This window comes from Lasiosphaeria miniovina, assembly GCF_030549165.1.
Source record: "Lasiosphaeria miniovina strain SMH2392-1A chromosome Unknown B0T26scaffold_2, whole genome shotgun sequence".
NCBI classification, from domain to species: Eukaryota; Fungi; Ascomycota; class Sordariomycetes; order Sordariales; family Lasiosphaeriaceae; genus Lasiosphaeria; species Lasiosphaeria miniovina.
The window spans coordinates 4,258,393-4,274,232 of NW_026848221.1; the positions used below are offsets into that span (position 1 = coordinate 4,258,393).

The 15,840-nt window shown below is 55.0% G+C and overlaps 5 protein-coding genes across 5 annotated transcripts; 4 read left to right on the plus strand and 1 right to left on the minus strand.

Moving 5' to 3' along the window:
• Nucleotides 1-808: 808 nt before the first annotated feature.
• On the plus strand, nucleotides 809-1,552 carry B0T26DRAFT_672603 (uncharacterized protein; the record flags this gene model as incomplete). The annotated part of the gene is made up of 3 exons (XM_060439475.1): nucleotides 809-931; nucleotides 1,061-1,123; nucleotides 1,169-1,552. 3 exons carry the CDS (start codon nucleotides 809-811, stop codon nucleotides 1,550-1,552), a joined length of 570 nt encoding a protein of 189 aa, XP_060300863.1.
• A 1,596-nt stretch (nucleotides 1,553-3,148) lies between these two features.
• On the plus strand, nucleotides 3,149-5,260 carry B0T26DRAFT_672604 (GTP cyclohydrolase N terminal-domain-containing protein; the record flags this gene model as incomplete). The annotated part of the gene is made up of 8 exons (XM_060439476.1): nucleotides 3,149-3,794; nucleotides 3,850-4,097; nucleotides 4,407-4,562; nucleotides 4,623-4,626; nucleotides 4,713-4,875; nucleotides 4,943-4,972; nucleotides 5,039-5,124; nucleotides 5,187-5,260. 8 exons carry the CDS (start codon nucleotides 3,149-3,151, stop codon nucleotides 5,258-5,260), a joined length of 1,407 nt encoding a protein of 468 aa, XP_060300864.1.
• Nucleotides 5,261-8,345: 3,085 nt separating this feature from the next.
• Nucleotides 8,346-8,866, plus strand: B0T26DRAFT_672605 (uncharacterized protein; the record flags this gene model as incomplete). The annotated part of the gene is made up of 2 exons (XM_060439477.1): nucleotides 8,346-8,697; nucleotides 8,775-8,866. The coding sequence occupies 2 exons, from the start codon at nucleotides 8,346-8,348 to the stop codon at nucleotides 8,864-8,866; spliced, it is 444 nt and encodes a 147-aa protein (XP_060300865.1).
• A 1,174-nt stretch (nucleotides 8,867-10,040) lies between these two features.
• On the plus strand, nucleotides 10,041-13,786 carry B0T26DRAFT_738502 (40S ribosomal protein s3ae; the record flags this gene model as incomplete). The annotated part of the gene is made up of 8 exons (XM_060443599.1): nucleotides 10,041-10,054; nucleotides 10,170-10,268; nucleotides 10,431-10,932; nucleotides 11,015-11,152; nucleotides 12,396-12,435; nucleotides 12,813-12,883; nucleotides 13,253-13,414; nucleotides 13,526-13,786. 8 exons carry the CDS (start codon nucleotides 10,041-10,043, stop codon nucleotides 13,784-13,786), a joined length of 1,287 nt encoding a protein of 428 aa, XP_060300866.1.
• Nucleotides 13,787-14,264: 478 nt separating this feature from the next.
• Nucleotides 14,265-15,457, minus strand: B0T26DRAFT_738503 (Alpha/Beta hydrolase protein; the record flags this gene model as incomplete). The annotated part of the gene is made up of 6 exons (XM_060443600.1): nucleotides 14,265-14,296; nucleotides 14,362-14,668; nucleotides 14,735-14,930; nucleotides 14,992-15,116; nucleotides 15,192-15,231; nucleotides 15,312-15,457. 6 exons carry the CDS (start codon nucleotides 15,455-15,457, stop codon nucleotides 14,265-14,267), a joined length of 846 nt encoding a protein of 281 aa, XP_060300867.1.
• Nucleotides 15,458-15,840: the final 383 nt, after the last annotated feature.

Below are 15,840 nucleotides of genomic sequence, written 5' to 3' on the forward strand. Positions count from 1 at the left end.
GTAGCGGAGCAGTAGACCATAATGTGACGAACCTGGTTCGTACTGGACCAGCTGCAGAAGGCAGGCGCCTCAGGCAAGACTGGGGGCCCCGCTCGTCGAGAGCCAATCAGACGGTGCCCGGTGCCAAGAGGGCTCTTGGCACCAGGCAAACGGAAGGACGGTCAATCAGAGGTGGCCCGGTGCCAAGAAGGGTCTTGGCACCAGGCCAATGGCCCGGCACGCTAGCAGTGCCCGGCGCCAGGCAGCTCCTTCCTGCCGGGCAAGTAAGAGCTGCGCTCTTACTGGCCCGCCATAATTAAATAAATACGATGACCGTGTCCACGGTCTTAGATAGTTCTTGCTTGGTTCTTCAAGCAAGCAATACACATTCGCTGCACTCATACATTTTGAGTGGCATTCCGATTTGACTGTATTACCCGTGCGATAGGAGCTTGCCCTTTGTTCTATCTTCATAATTACCAACCCCAGCATTCTGTAGAGCCCGTGCTCCCTTACAGACAAACGACCCTAACAGTCGAGTAGTTTGTAATACATAATAGAGTAGACTGCTAAGTGTTCAGTTTATACACTTGATCATAGCATACGTTTATTAAAGCTGTTTATCTAAATTTCCTGCTGTTGCTAGTACATGTAAAGAAAAAGACACTCGCCTCGCGAACCACCTGTCAACGCGCACTCCCTTACACGCATTGACCGTCTGGCACCAACGGGCCAGATCACTGCTGGCTGGCATGTGCCACTAAGCCCATACCGGGCGCCTTGTGTCACATGCACATTCGGGACCGAGCCCTGAGCATGTATATAAACAATGGCCCTCGACCTTCTCCTTTGCGAGGGCCAGGTTGAAGTCTTACGCCAATACCAGTCTTTGCTCGCCTTCTGTTGTCCTCATTGTGACCACCTTGGTCAGGCGTACCTGCCCTCTCTTACAGTACGCTCCTAGGCTTTATAATATAGGCCTTGGGAGCCCTGTAAGCATTTGGCTTACAGAGGCAACAGGGAAAGGAAGTGCTGCACAGTTGGCCTCCGGCCAACTACTCATGTAACGCGGTGGCGTCAGAGAAAGATAGGGGTAATCGAAGAAGGATCGCGGGGACAAGATAGTCAGGAGGTGCAAAAGTGGGTGTGTGAAAAGTTCAATTGGAGCGTGGCCTTCCTCTGATTAGAGGAAGGCCACTCGTCTATTTATGCTCAATCTCGCCTGCCAGTTCCGGTGGTTTCCCAGCCTCCTTTCGAGGCCGGATCCGTCGAAGCCGTCACCACTGCCGGATGCGTCGGCCGTGCCGGCCCGACTCCGATCGCCGTTTGCCGTGTCAAACGCCGCAACCGGCTCCGTGGCCACAACCAGTGCATTCCCGCACTGCAGCCACTGGCATTCCGGCTCCACAACCGCATTCCTTCGATCGGGAGTGTGCCCAGGAATGGCCAGCCTCCCGCTCGCTCTGGGAACCGCTGGAGCGATTGGCCTCAATCGCTGCACCTGGCCTCGCAACCACTGGCGCAAAGGGTGGCCCTTGGCCACCCTGTTCCAGTTGGGCGGCGGTTCGCCTGACTTGTCCCTCGAAAGCGAGCGTCATGGAATTGAGGTTCTTGCTGCTCACTGAGACACCATACCCTCAATTCGCGATCTCGAACTCATTCAGGCGTACTTCCTAACGCAACGGATTGGGGAGTCGCGGATCAATTCGAAAGAATTGCGAGTTGATCCCTCAAATGCCGGCGTCGAGGGGTGCGGCAGGTCGTGTTGCGTTGCGTCACGTTGCACCTCTGAGCTTGAGTGCGGCATTTTTGCCATTGGTTAGAATACGCAAAGCCCGAGCCAGAGGAAACGAAAGGAGGAGGAGGAAAGGCAGAATTGTGGCGAGGGACCGAGGACATGAAAGTATTTATCGTCAAGAGTTGACTTCGCGATCCAGCAGCTGGTACGCGGGGCACCGGGAATGAGGGACAAAAATTGGGTCCGTGCGCTGAACTGTGATTGGCGGATGCCACGGCCAGGCGAAGCGCGGCCGGCCACTCAGAAAACAGAAGCCTCGACGGCAACACATGGATTACGGAAGGTGCAATTGTTTGTTTGAAGTTTCTATTAATTACCTCGAGCGACACACTCTTCTGCAGGGATGTGGATGGCGACTTCCCAGATATGTTCAGTTTCAAGTCATCATTCCTCACCTACATAGTAAGCTCTCCAAAGCCACAAACTCAATCCAACTCCGAAACTAAAACCTTGGCACTCATCATCCGATTTTCAGCCTTGGCTACCGCATGCATTTGTTATCTCTAGTTTTCCATATCATATCCCGAAAATGAACGTAGCACGTGTTGTACGTTGTTCACAGGACTTCTTTGCCAACGTTGCAACGACGGATGCCCGCTTTCGCTCCAGATCCGCAGGAGCGGAAGTCGATCCGATTGAGGCCCCACTATCAGCTCTCAGCGTGGAGACACGGTGAAGGAGGGGGGGGGTGCTGCAGGGGGGTTGTGGCCACTCCCGGGTCTCGTAACCCTGCTTTCGATCATCTAGGGCATTCCGACCGCCGGTGATAAACGCGCCCCTCGGACATGCTAGTACCAAGTTGGCGCTGGTTGGAACTTCCACATCCGACGTTGGTGCCCGTACTCGGTTGCTGGAGAGCTAGATTCCTTATCACGGGATTTATTTTCGGTAAGTCCCGAATGGGACGACCTAGGGGAGTATATGTCCTCACCGTCTCTCCCCTCTGTCTCACTTTTTTCTCTCCTTCTTTTCTTCTTTTTCTCTTTCTTTCTCGCCGCCTGCGTGTCATCGACATTCAGTGTGGACAGAACAGATAGAAAGAACAGACAAAATCGAACATTGCAGCCGGCGTACGTACTTCGTACACAGCCAGCTGTGTCGTTTGCCGACGCTCACGTAACCGTTCCCGTTCCCGTTCTTGTCCCCAAGTCCCTTCACAAAACAAAGTAGCGCTCGCCGCAACTCCTTGCATACCTACTGCAGGTAGTGCCACACTGTCTTTGTTGAGGCCGCCGTCACCTCGTGCGTGATCAGAGTCAAACACCTCCTACACGCCCGTTTACCTCGTGTCTTGCTCCATCTTGTCGCGCCACTGTGCACTCGCTGTCTCGGCCTTGCCTCTCTGTTGGACGTTGGCGCCATCTCGACAAGATGACGGCAGGTATGGATGAGGTGCTGAGTGCCTTGAAGGCCATAGCCCAGAACCAGACGGAGCTGCTGGCTGGGTTCGACGATATTGCACATCGCGTCAGCGCATTGGAGAAAGGTGCCAACGGTTCAGCGGCGGGCGCCGTCGACGACGTGGACGGTGCTGGCCAAGAGCCGACACCGCTCGCCTCTCCTTTGTCCCAGGCGTCGCTGGTCTCGGTGCCCGCCGACGCGGGGACCATCTCGCCGCCGGCCTCGAAATCTCTAGACACTAAGTCGGCCTTCACGTCTCGCATCGTCCTCACCACCTACCCCAAGCAGATTGGCATCAAGCCGCTGCCCATGGAATGGGGTGCCGCCGACCCGTTGAAGCGCGGTCCCGTGACGGTGCTGAGAGTACCGTCGACCATCCGCAAACGGAATGCCATCGGAGCACACGGCGGGTCCTATTCCATCTACTACGCCTTAGCCGTGGCCAGCAACGAGCTCAAGGCCGACCACAAGCCCGACTTTACCAACACGGAGCCCGCCGTAAACATCGGCCCCTTTCCCCAGTGGGCCGACAAGAAGAAAATCGTGTCCATGGATCCCTGGGGCCACGTTGTTCCTCAAGTCTTCAAAGACCTCATCGAGAAAGACAATGGCATGTGTTTTTCGTGGCAGGCCCAAAATGTAGCTCTAGCTCTAATACGTTTTGATAACAGTGGATCTCCGCCCAACGATTGCCGTCACCAAGGCGCATATGAAATTGTCCGAGCTGGAAGATAGCGTCCGGAGCGGCCGGCTTGTCCCGGACGGCAAGGTGTGCCTCAACGCGTCGGGTGAGCTCGCCGTGACCAAGTTTGCTGTCGAGCCCGTTTGGTATCTCCCAGGCGTGGCCGAGCGCTTTGGCATTGACGAGGGCACCTTAAGGAGGTCTCTCTTTGAGCACACGGGCGGCATGTATCCCGAAGTAAGTCGTACCGCCGAAGCTAGGCAGCGCTGTCTGACACGAAGCTGATTGCCGCGGCCCCCTAGTTGATCACACGCGGCGACATCAAGGTGTTTCTGCCGCCTATTGGTAAACGGCCATGACTCTGCGCCCAACCCCCCCTCGTTTTGGTCCTATTATTGACTCCCTACAGGCGGCCTGACCGTTTACGTCTTTGGAGACCCCGCGAATATGTCGGATCCATCCAAGAGACTTGCGTTGCGCATACATGACGAAGCAAGTCCCCGTCCAATCCCTTGACGAGCCCCCCACTGATGCGACCTCCCACAGTGCAATGGCAGCGATGTCTTCGGTTCCGACATCTGCACCTGCAGGCCCTATCTCATCTTCGGCATCGAGGAGGCCGTCAAGGAAGCACAGAATGGTGGCACTGGCGTCGTGATCTACTTCCGAAAGGAAGGCCGGGCCCTTGGTGAAGTAACAAAGGTATGCTCCCTCATGTCCGTTGTCGGGAATACCATAATCAAATTGCTCATTCGCCTCTAGTACCGTACGTTGAACTCCGCGCGCGTCCACTGCAGCGGCCTTCCCTCCTTTTTTCGGAGCGCCGTGGCATTGTCTAACAGAGATCTGCAGTCGTGTACAACGCAAGGAAACGCGGGGAAGATCGTGCATCGGACTATTTCAAGCGGACTGAAAACATTGCGGGCGTCAAGGATATGCGGTTCCAAGCCCTGATGCCCGATATCTTGCACTGGCTGGGTATCACCAAGATTGACCGCATGCTGAGCATGAGCAAGTAAGTGGTTTTTCGCCTTTGCTAGGTCGGCAGACCCGAGCTGAAACTGACTCGTGTGGTTCTCCAGTATGAAACATGATGCTATCGTGAGCCAAGGGTGAGTACATGAGCCATAAGCACGCCATGTGGCCGGAACCGGCGAGTCTAACTGCGCTGCCAATAGTATCCCCATCCACGAGCGAGTTGAGCTCCCCGAGTCCTGGATTCCAGCCGACTCTAGGGTTGAGATCGATGCGAAAATCACCGCCGGTATGATACGTTGCACTCTCCATGCTCCGTTGGAATTCAAGCTGACGGGATTTTTGTTTCAGGGTACTTCACGACAGGTCATCGTATGACAGACGAGGAGCTCAGAGCCGTGCAGGGCCGGATATGGGAGGAGTAAGCATTTCCCACCCTTTTCAGAACGAATCGCAGAGCCGGGGCTGACGCAGCATACAGTATCGACCACTGAGGTTTATCTAAATAAGTGAGTCTTCGGGGCGAACTCGCTCTGGAGGCTGCAACGTCTTGAGTGCCACTCTAGCTTGGAGCTGCGCATCCTCTTGACTGGGTCAACCAATGCCCTTAGGAGCTCACGCCACGCGCCCAACTAGAATATTTCCCCTATAGCAGACTGGTTCTCTCTTCCCGTTTTAGACAAGCTGTCAGGAAGAGGGTTTGTCCCCCACGGGTGACTTTTTTCCAACGAACATTAAAAATTCTCTCTTGTCACGCGCTCTCGGAAATCTGTGCAACCTGTCGATCAACATGGGGGTGCTGCTTCTAACCATGGATATGTCGGAACCGGATTCCAAGCTTTTGTCTTTTTCAGTCACCACAACGGTATGTAGTGCGCAGCGCACACGACGTAATGACAGTACCTGGATCTGCCCGCCTCATAGCTCCCTGGAGCGGGTGTGATCCTTGTCAAAATTATAAACCGGTCGTAGTGTGATGGCGTTCTCCTCTGACATCACGAAGCTGGCTAGCGTAGCCCGAGAAGAGAATACCTAAATCATCTTGGTGGGCAAGAGCCGCGTTGGCATTTCCGGCAACCCCTTGCTGTTTTAGCACGCTTACTAGTCTAGCGACAGGTTATCTGGAAACGGTCGTTGGCCTGCGGCGCAATCCTGGCTTCAAAGCCATGTATAAAAGGAAGATGAATGGGCAATTGGTTTTCGCAGGGCATCATGGAGCGATGGCAAACCCCCAACGCATTTTGAAAATCGCGCAGAGATCTATGGCATGTTCCCAGACGTGAAAGCTTTTCGTTTCTCTTTTGGGGTGAGAGGGACAATCCCTCGTGATAGTGCCATTTTCCATTGTCCAACACTCGTGTCTCCCCGCGCTGGTTTCCCAGTACGAATTGCTTAGCCACGCCAGCTCTCCGTGTGTATTGTTGATAGATAGGTACCTACCTTGCCTCCCCACAACACTAATAATCTGGAAGTAAGAAGCACGCAAAGGCAAGGCAAGCACAAAAAGGAACAACAGCATGGATGGGGTCTGCAAGCTAACGCATGCAGTAAACATGACTGTTCCCCCACAACCATTCGACAATTCGTCGAGAGCTGCATTCACGAAGAAAAGTGACTGAAGGTGACTGGCAACAAAGCAACGAGCATCAGGCTATCGTCGGCCAATTCAATTCAACCGCCAGATTGTCAACTGACTCAACTGCTCACATTTACGAGCTACCAGAGAGACACGGAGAAGCAAACCAACAAATGGGGACCTGAAAATCTAAATTCACGGAATCCTTCGCATGCCTAGGATACACACCCCCAGGATAGTGGTGGGGTGACCATCAATGGCTTGGGGAATAAGAGAACGAAGCCCAAAGGCCGCGGACCGGCGAACTAGTCGTGCGGCAACAATGAAGCGAGCAAGCTCTCTTCAGTCAGGTACGGGACGGCGTGGAGGGAAACTTGAACACGGCCCTCCACAGGGGGGTTTTCCCCGCCCTTGGATGGGCCGAACCTTTGTCCTTGGGTTGTTTGCAAATTAATAAGTATCTCAATGGCGGAGAGTGCCGAATACCTTACCCCTCGCCCCCCCTTCTCGCCTCATTCTGTAAATGTGGATTGGATTGGATGTGGTTATCTAATCCGTCCAGGCGCCATGGCTTCCTGCCCTTCTCACGAAAGGATAGCTTCTTGCTAGCTTGTAGCAAGCTGGCCAAGCCCAAGTAACACGAACGTGGAAAAGGGCTGGCTGGGCGCCGCTGTTCGGCAACTCTCTCTGTTCTGTCAGACACGCGCACACGCAACACAAACACACGCAACACACACAATAGGACACACACAATAGGACACACACAATAGGACACATACAATGGGACACACACAATGGGACACACACGCGCTGCGCACACGACACCACATCGACCATGCATCATCAGCCTGCAGCTTGCAGCTTCGAGTTTCTTGAAGTGTCAATCCTTGAATGGCTGACGTTGGTTGCCGTACCCCACCGAGTGGGTAGTCTGGAAGCCTGACGAGGGGGGGTATGTCGCTTGGCACTCTCCGCTTTTATCTGCGGGACAGTTGGACCGGTCAGCATGCGGTTATTGTGGTTGGGGCTGGCTGTTTCCATGGCCGCCGCCCCAGGCCTAGTGGCCCCTTCCGCTGGCGGGATAGGTGCCCAAGATCCCAGTCCCGAAGCCTGGGCTGGGCTTGGGGAAACCCTACCTTGCCCCCCCGTAAGGATGGAATGGCAGCCACCACCGTTCAATGGGGAAATGGCCGCACCGCAACCTGCCTGCCCCCTGCCCACCTTTATACCAAAGGGAGGTAGTCCCGGCCCCAAAAGCGAGCATAGCCCGTGGCATGGTACATACTGTATCCGTACCTCCTGTACATACATGCACGGTGGTGGACGGCAGCGGCACAGTTATCCCACAAGTAGTGTACCTGGCTGTGCCTTGCCCGTTGGCCGAAACCCGGGCGTCCGAGAGAGGAAGAGCGAGACGTGGGTGCAGATGGGGGGCCAGGTCGTCGGGCGGCAGGCCTGTGGACCACCCACTGTGGTAGGCAAGCATCCAGCAACTAGCAACCAGCAAGACAGGCAGGCAGGCACGGTCACACTGGCGGACCTGACCACCTAGCAACTACCCTGGCTGTCTACCCTTTCTGACGCCCTGGGTCGAACGGGTAGCGGGCGGGCGGGCTTAGCCTCCCCCATCCTTTCCCGGCCAACTCAAACCATTGAGTGACAAGTGGCAATGTAGCCCAAAGTTGCCGTCATTGAATCTGGGAAAAGACCTCTCCGGGATTGAGCGGCATCGCATTTCAGCCCAAGTGGGCGGCTTTCTTAAATTCCTCATCATCTGATATTAGCCCCCCCCTTTTCCCACCTCACTTCTCTACCACCTCTTCAACATATCAGCAACTCAAGGATCCAGCCATCAGTATATGCACCACGACTGATATACACCAGATCGCCCAGTCAAGTCACTGCGACCAGTAGTGCTGCAGCCTATCACAAATATGATGGCCTCGCTCTCCCCCGACTCGAGGCGCATGCAGCGGAGGGATTCGTCGAACCGGAGCGACAGCAAGAGACGGCCAAGGCTGCTTCGAGCCTCGGCCACCGAGCCGTCCATTACAGCGTCCAATGCAAGCCGCAACGCTCTCGCGAACTCGCAATCGAGTCACCGGGCATCCGAGCTGTTGAGCCGGGTAGCCTTCATCTCGGGTTCTCCTCCGGACTCTGTCATCCGGTCTACGTCGCCGCTAGCCGCCCGGGCAGCCATGTTCGAGAGCATGGACCGGCAAGGAGAACTGTCATCATCTCCAGTCAGCTCGCCAGACGGTTTCGACGACTTGCACACTCATCCTTGTATGTTGTTGCCCTGCGGATTCTTGAGTCCCTTAAACCGTGTCCGTACTTGTGCTCGGTACTAACACCAAACCCAGATTCGGGACGTTATTTCAGCTTCCCCAGCTTCGACATGTACGAAGCGGGCCAGCAAGATGACGACAAGGACAACGACTTGAAGTCGCCTTGACTGAGACGCGTCTCAAAGCCTAGGTCAGCTGCACGATGCCATGATACGTCCAGTGTAGCGGCCGGTCATCGAGATTGAGCAGCTCATCGAGCATACAACACACCTCTCCCCCCGGAACCGGAGTATCACAGCATTTCGAATGCTGCATCACGCCCGGGATGGGGAAGCTTGATACTCCCGCCGAAACGTGGCATAGCCCGCCCGCCCAAGGACGCAGCCGAACAGGAAAAGCGCGTGTTCGCTTTCAATGATGCAACATGCAGCAAACTCCGTGTGTTGTTGTGGATCCTGCACTACTGTGAAAAGAGGGTTGAAAAGGGGAGCTGAGAGCGCCAGAGACGGACAACATCTGGCACCCAGGCCGGCGGTATCTGCCCAGCCAACAGAGAGCGGAGGAAGGACGCTGGCCATACCCACTTTGGGCTTGACCGCTCCAAACAAACACGCTCGTGTACATAATGGCGGCATGACACGTTTGTCGGCATCGGACTTGGGACAAGGGAGGCATTGCAAGGTGTTTTTTTCTCTAACGACTGTGGACGGCACGGCCGTTTTGTCTTTTCCAGTGGAGTTTCTGGATGGAGTTGAACGCCGCATCCTATTGGTATGGCTCTAGCGACGACGAGCGACAGGTGCAACGCTAATAACGACGCAGCAAGTGGGACGGCCCCGGAATTCTGCGTCGTTTCAATGAACAAAAATGTAACGAAATAATGTCTGTAATGATACCACGAGGATCAAAGCCTCCAAGCAATACAAAACGTATAATGCAATCTTCTGTCCATCATCGTGACCAAACGCCCATGTGATGCGCAGCACGAGTAGAGGGAGGTTGCCAATTTGCGATGCTTGTTTGGAAGATTATCCAGATGGGAGCTCAAGCAGGCGAACCCTGCTTAACGAATCCCTTATCGATTACAAGTGCGCCCCCAGCTCCATTTGGCTAGCAGCGGCACCACACCCCACAGGCGAGCCCTAAGCCCGTCTAGCCAATGAAAACTGCCCCTCTTTTGCCCCACACGACTGGTTTTTCCGGGCGCGGGCTGGCAGCCCACACAACGAATTCACAATTTCACACCCAAAGGAGAAACGCAAATTTCGCGACCTCGATTGCACGGCCTCCATCACCAACCAAGCAGCACTTTCTGTCTATCCCGGACAAGTGCTCGTCAATATGGCTGTTGGCAAGTATGTTGCCCCCCCGAACCAATTTTTCTCTCGATCGGCTAAGCACTGCGTCACGACCTGGCCGAGACTGGGAGCCGCCCTATTTCGATTTGCTGTGGCTGACTTTCGGACGCAGGAACAAGAGACTGTCGAAGGGCAAGAAGGGCCTCAAGAAGAAGGCCCAGGACCCCTTTGCCCGCAAGGACTGGTTTGGCATCAAGGTGAGCGTCGAAATGTCCTCGTTTTGATTCGCCGTGCAGCGAGGCTGATAGATATCGAACCCATAGGCCCCGACACCTTTCAACATCCGAGAGTGAGATCCCTTTCGCCGAAGACCGGCCCCTCGTTCGACTGCCGCAGACCATGAGCACGCAAATTTCTAACCGTGATGAATTAGTGTTGGCAAGACGCTGGTGAACCGGACCACCGGTCTCAAGAACGCGGCCGACGCCCTCAAGGGACGCATCTTCGAGGTGTCTCTCGCGGATCTCCAGAAGGACGAGGACCACGCTTTCCGGAAGATCAAGCTCCGGGTGGACGAAGTCCAGGGAAAGAACTGCCTGACCAACTTCCACGGTCTGGACTTCACCTCCGACAAGCTCCGGTCGCTCGTGCGCAAGTGGCAAACACTGATCGAGGCCAACGTCACGGTCAAGACCACCGACGACTACCTCCTCCGTCTCTTCGCGATTGCCTTCACCAAGCGTCGCCCTAACCAGATCAAGAAGACCACGTATGCGGCGACGTCACAAATCCGGGCCATCCGCCGCAAGATGACCGAGATCATCCAGCGCGAGGCCTCGAGCTGCACCCTCACCCAGCTCACCTCCAAGCTGATCCCCGAGGTCATTGGCCGCGAGATTGAGAAGGCCACCCAGGGCATCTACCCCCTCCAGAACGTATGTTTGAGACCGGCCTCGCTACGCCACGGGCCCTGTCGTGGGTTTGTTAGGTTTGCAACTGTATGCTAACGTGTAGTAGGTGCACATCCGCAAGGTCAAGCTACTCAAGGCGCCCAAGTTCGACCTCGGTGCGCTCATGACGTTGCACGGCGAGTCGAGCACGGATGAGACGGGCCAGAAGGTTGAGCGCGAGTTCAAGGAGCGGGTCCTTGAGGAGGTATAAGGGATTGGTTGTTTCGGGGAACGCTTCTGGGACGGGTTTATCTAGCAATACCTTTCTGGGACATTGGTCTTGCTTTTTCGTTGCATTGGGCGTCGTACCATGGTACAGTAGTCAAGGTAACGAATTTGCGTCCTGACGACGGGACAAATGGAATCAAAAGGACATAAAATGACCATGACGCAAGCTGTCGTGTTTCGCTGCAAATGTCTGGCATCCCCAGCTTGGTGCGACTTCTATGTGGATAACAGCACGCCGGTGACCTGGTTAAGTCTTTAGGTGGGCACTACTAGTACTTTAGTGCCTAGCGAGCCACGGCTTAGAGAGCGAGGTCAACGAGAAATGTCCAGCTGACAGGGCCCTAGCGATGGGCGCCCGCTGCAGTAGCCAACAATGAGTGCTTGCGTTTGATGTCCTTTGGCTGGTGGCTGAAATGACGTGAACGCTCTCCCGCTCTTTGACGGCCTAACCTTTGCCGAAAGTGCTGTCGAGGGCTTTGCAAACTCGTATGACGACTTTTTCCCAGCTTCAAAATAATACAGGCAGCTTCATTCATTTCATTTCTAGCTATGGATACGGATACGTTGCCAGCTTTCTCTCTTCTTTTGGTTGCAAATGTTGTGTTGAGCGGTGAAGTTTTATTCATAACGTCATAGCAAGGAGGAGCTACTTGAAGCTAGTCGCTGGTGACGAGGACCACGAATCCGGATCCAGCCAGAAAGCAAGCCTCGCCTCGACAAACCGTGACCACTCCTGTATCCGTGCCTAGGGAGGTGATTATCCTCTCCATCCAACCTTCTTTCGAGTTCAGTTCCAATAATAAACACTACACTGCACCAGCCAGCCAGGAAAGAAGTAATTTCGTTATCTTACCTGATGATTCAATACCCCGCCAGTATTGAATAGCGACTCGGGAGGAGGGAATTTGTTTTACCTTTTCTGGTTTGTTGTTTGTTGCTGGCTGGCTGGCTGGCTGGATCCTCTGGCGCTACCTCTCTAAAGCCTACCTGCCTACCTTACGTACTGTAAAACACTGTACTTACTGTACCGGCTGTATATACGCACGACGACCCCGCTGTGCCCAACTTTACTGCATCATCGCCGTCGTCGCCTCAGCTATTCGTACCTTTTGTTACTATCACCACTATCCGTACCTTTACCTTATTTGCCATACATAACCTACCGCGCACGCACCCCATCGCCACCCATGGCGTCGGATGATTCTTTGCCGACGCTCAAGATATTGCTCATCGGGCCGTCGGGAGCTGGGAAATCTGCTTGTGAGTCCGCCCCTCTCTGTCCCCTTTTCGACCCTGGCTTCTCTTGCCACGTGCATGTATATACATGTATCCATACACGTATATACACACATTTCTGAGGTTTAAGAGTACGGGGATTGTTGTCCTCGAGATCTCTTATGGAGGGACTGATTGGGTTTGGTATTTGGTTCAACCACAACCACATCCACAACATACACGCAGCTTCGGCCCGGGTCTTGTCATCGATATTCAACTTTCAAGACGTCGTTCCCAGCTGAACTCGCCCCTCACATACTCTCACTCTCACTTTAATTTTTACTTCTGGCCCCCGGATGGCGGGGAAAGGGGCGGAAATATATGTGTGTGTATGTGGCGACTGACTTTCTTTCCCGCGGCAGTGCTCACAAGGTATTGCGATGACGAGTTCGACCCGGAGTCGTCGACCGCGACTATCGGTATCGACTTCAAGGTAAGCTAGTTTCAAGTGCCCTGTCATTTCCTTTTTTTTGTTTCATGTCAATAGCGTCTTTCATTTATTTCTATGTGCTTGGTCTGTTTCGTTGAGTTAGAGAGTCCTTGGAGTTGGGAGCAAGCTCGTATCACATAATACATGTTCTCACTCACACGGCACGCACGCATCGGCGGATCCGTGTTGGCAACCACGCACCCCCCTTTCTTTTGGTATCATGAGAACAATACCTAACCCGGCGCCTTTAGATCAAGAAACTCTCTGTCAGGGGGAAGGCATATCGGCTGACGCTCTTCGACACGGTGAGCTAGCCCCTTCTCTCATTGTGCCTCCGACCCAGTTATTGACTCAAGACGAACACGGTGACAGGCTGGGCAAGAAAGGTTCCGCACCCTCTCGACAAGTTTCTACCGGGGAGCCCACGGCGTGCTTCTGGTCTACGATATCTCCAACCGGGCCAGCTTCCTGACCATGGAGAGGTGGTTTGATGAGGCCGAGACCAACACGGTCGACGGCGTTGCGTTGTACCTGGTACGTCGACAAGATTGTGCCACGTCTTCGGATGCACGCACTCCAGCGCGGATGTGCTGTTCCCATGGTGTTAACCAAAAGACACGTGACTGACGACAACTGATGTTCTAGGTTGGGGCCAAGCTCGACAAGGCCGAGACCAGCCGCGAGGTGTCCGCAGAGGAGGCCAGGGCGCTGGCTGACGCCCACGGGGCGCGCTTCTGTGAGGCTAGCGCCAAGACGCGCGAGAACGTACGGCGGTCCTTTGTCGAGATTGTCGACCAGATCGTGCAGAGCCCGGGCCTACTCTCGGGGGCCACCTCGAGCCGGACCGCAGGGACGGTCGGGCTGGCCGACAGCGCCGGCGGCTATCTCTCCAGCTGCCCCTGCTGAAGTGTATGCCATTCTCCCCCCTCCGTCACCGTTCTCTCTTTTTTCCAAATCCAGAATACGTCCTTACCCCGTCCCCCTCACCTACCATTTGCGTGTCGTCGTTGTCAACAAAGGCACATTCATCTACTGCTTGCGTCCCTTTCACACTCACTAGCCAAAGATTGCATCGGCTCCTTGAAGGCTATGCTGTACGAAATTCTGATACCCCAATTTTCATTTTTCTTGTCTTTCTTTGTACACTGGGAGGTCTGTCTAGGGTGTTCGTGTTTTTGTCTATTTGTATTCTAAAGGTTCATCGCGGTTTGTGCAGGGTTTAGAAAGGGAGGAAAGGAAAGGGGCATATGTCTAGGTGTGCCCCATGCCCACACGCCACGCCATCGCCGCCACCATAGAGGAAAGACCACCAACGCGTTCCATTGCAGTAATACATGTTTTCTTAAATGCCACATGCTCTCCTACCTGACGTCCCGCACTGCCTCTAGTCCTTGGACTCGAGGAACTTGACCACGGCTGTTTTAAAGAGGCTGGTCAGCATTTTCAATTCTCAAGTACAGCAATTGATCCAGTATGCTTACCCTGCCTGAAGGCCTCGGGGTTCTCGGAAATGACCCAGTGGCCCGAGTCGACGTCGACGAGCTCGAAGCGCGGGAAGAACTGCCCAATGACGGGGATCACCTCGTCGGGCACGTACTTGCTCCGCGTGCCGCGCACAAACAGGACCGGCTTGGCGAAGCGCGCTGCGCTGGGGTCCCGCACGGGGAAGTCGCCCATGTGGTCGAGCGCCTTGCCCAGGATGTCGAGCGGCACGCGGAACTTTTGCGTCGCCGACTCGCTCTCGGGCCGGTGCAGGTTGCCCAGAAGGAACTGGCGGATCACTAGGGACTAGGGGGAGTGTTAATATTTTCTGTTTTGTGTACTTATTATTGCATGGGATGATGGTGGAACTACCTTCTCGTAGGGCTCGAGGATCTTGTCGGCGTCGGACTGGCGCGTGACCCCGGCGTCGTCAATCTTCTTCATGCCCTGGATGTAGCGCGCGAAGTCGCTCTTGATCCGCGCGTCGACGGGCGCGTTGTCCACCGACACGAGGTCGGCGATCAGGTCCGGCTCGCGCAGTGCCACGGCCATGGCTGTCTTGGCGCCCCTTTTCCCAGGGGGGTTTAGTTAGTTTGCCTATTGGTGGGAAGGAAAAGAGAAACACTCACATGGAGTGCCCGATCAGCGTCGGCTGCTTCAGCCCGTGCTGCCGGATGAAGTCGCCCACGTCGGCCGCCATGGCCGAGTAGTCGTGCCGGCCATGGTGCGGGGACTCGCCGTGGTTGCGCAGGTCCTATAACCGCGGTTAGTGTCAAAAGGGGGACTTTGCCGGAGAGAGTGAAAAGAAGCCAAGGGCACCGCTGCTTACTAGTGCAAAGACGTAGCGTCCTAGATCACGGGCAAGCACTCTTTACGAGGGAGATACAGTCAGCAAGCGTTTTATTTATCATTTGGTGGTGACGGTTTGTTCACCCGGGCGAAGACTCACTTACTTATGCTCCTGTTGTTCTTCTTGGATCCAAATAGGCCGTGCATGACAATAATGGGCGACGTCTGGCGGTCGGCCACGGGCTTGGCGGGCTTGTGCAGGTCAAAGGCCAGGGGTACCGTCGAGATGGGCGCCGACGTGGACATGGGCGCCGTCGCCGCTGCAGAAGGACGCAACATTCTTCTCGCCGCCGACGATGCCGACGACAGCATGGGCGTGCGGCGGCCGAAACATGCCGAGCACGCCTGCCGGACCGCGCCGGCGGTTTGGGGTAGCCTGCTGATCATTCTTTTTTTTCTGGTTTATAATTTTCGACCTGTTTCTTGTCCGACCGCCAATGTTGGTGAAAGGACGCCGACGCTCGGTGAAACCTTCTTTTTCTTTCGGGTTCCGATTCAGGAGCCAGCGGAGTTTTACGATAGGGCGGGCACGGGCCAACGACGTCATTTTTCCCAGGGTTTACGGAGTAGGGTTAATTATTCGGTTCAGGGTTGACGAGCCTTCAACAACCGAATTTCAACAACCGCCT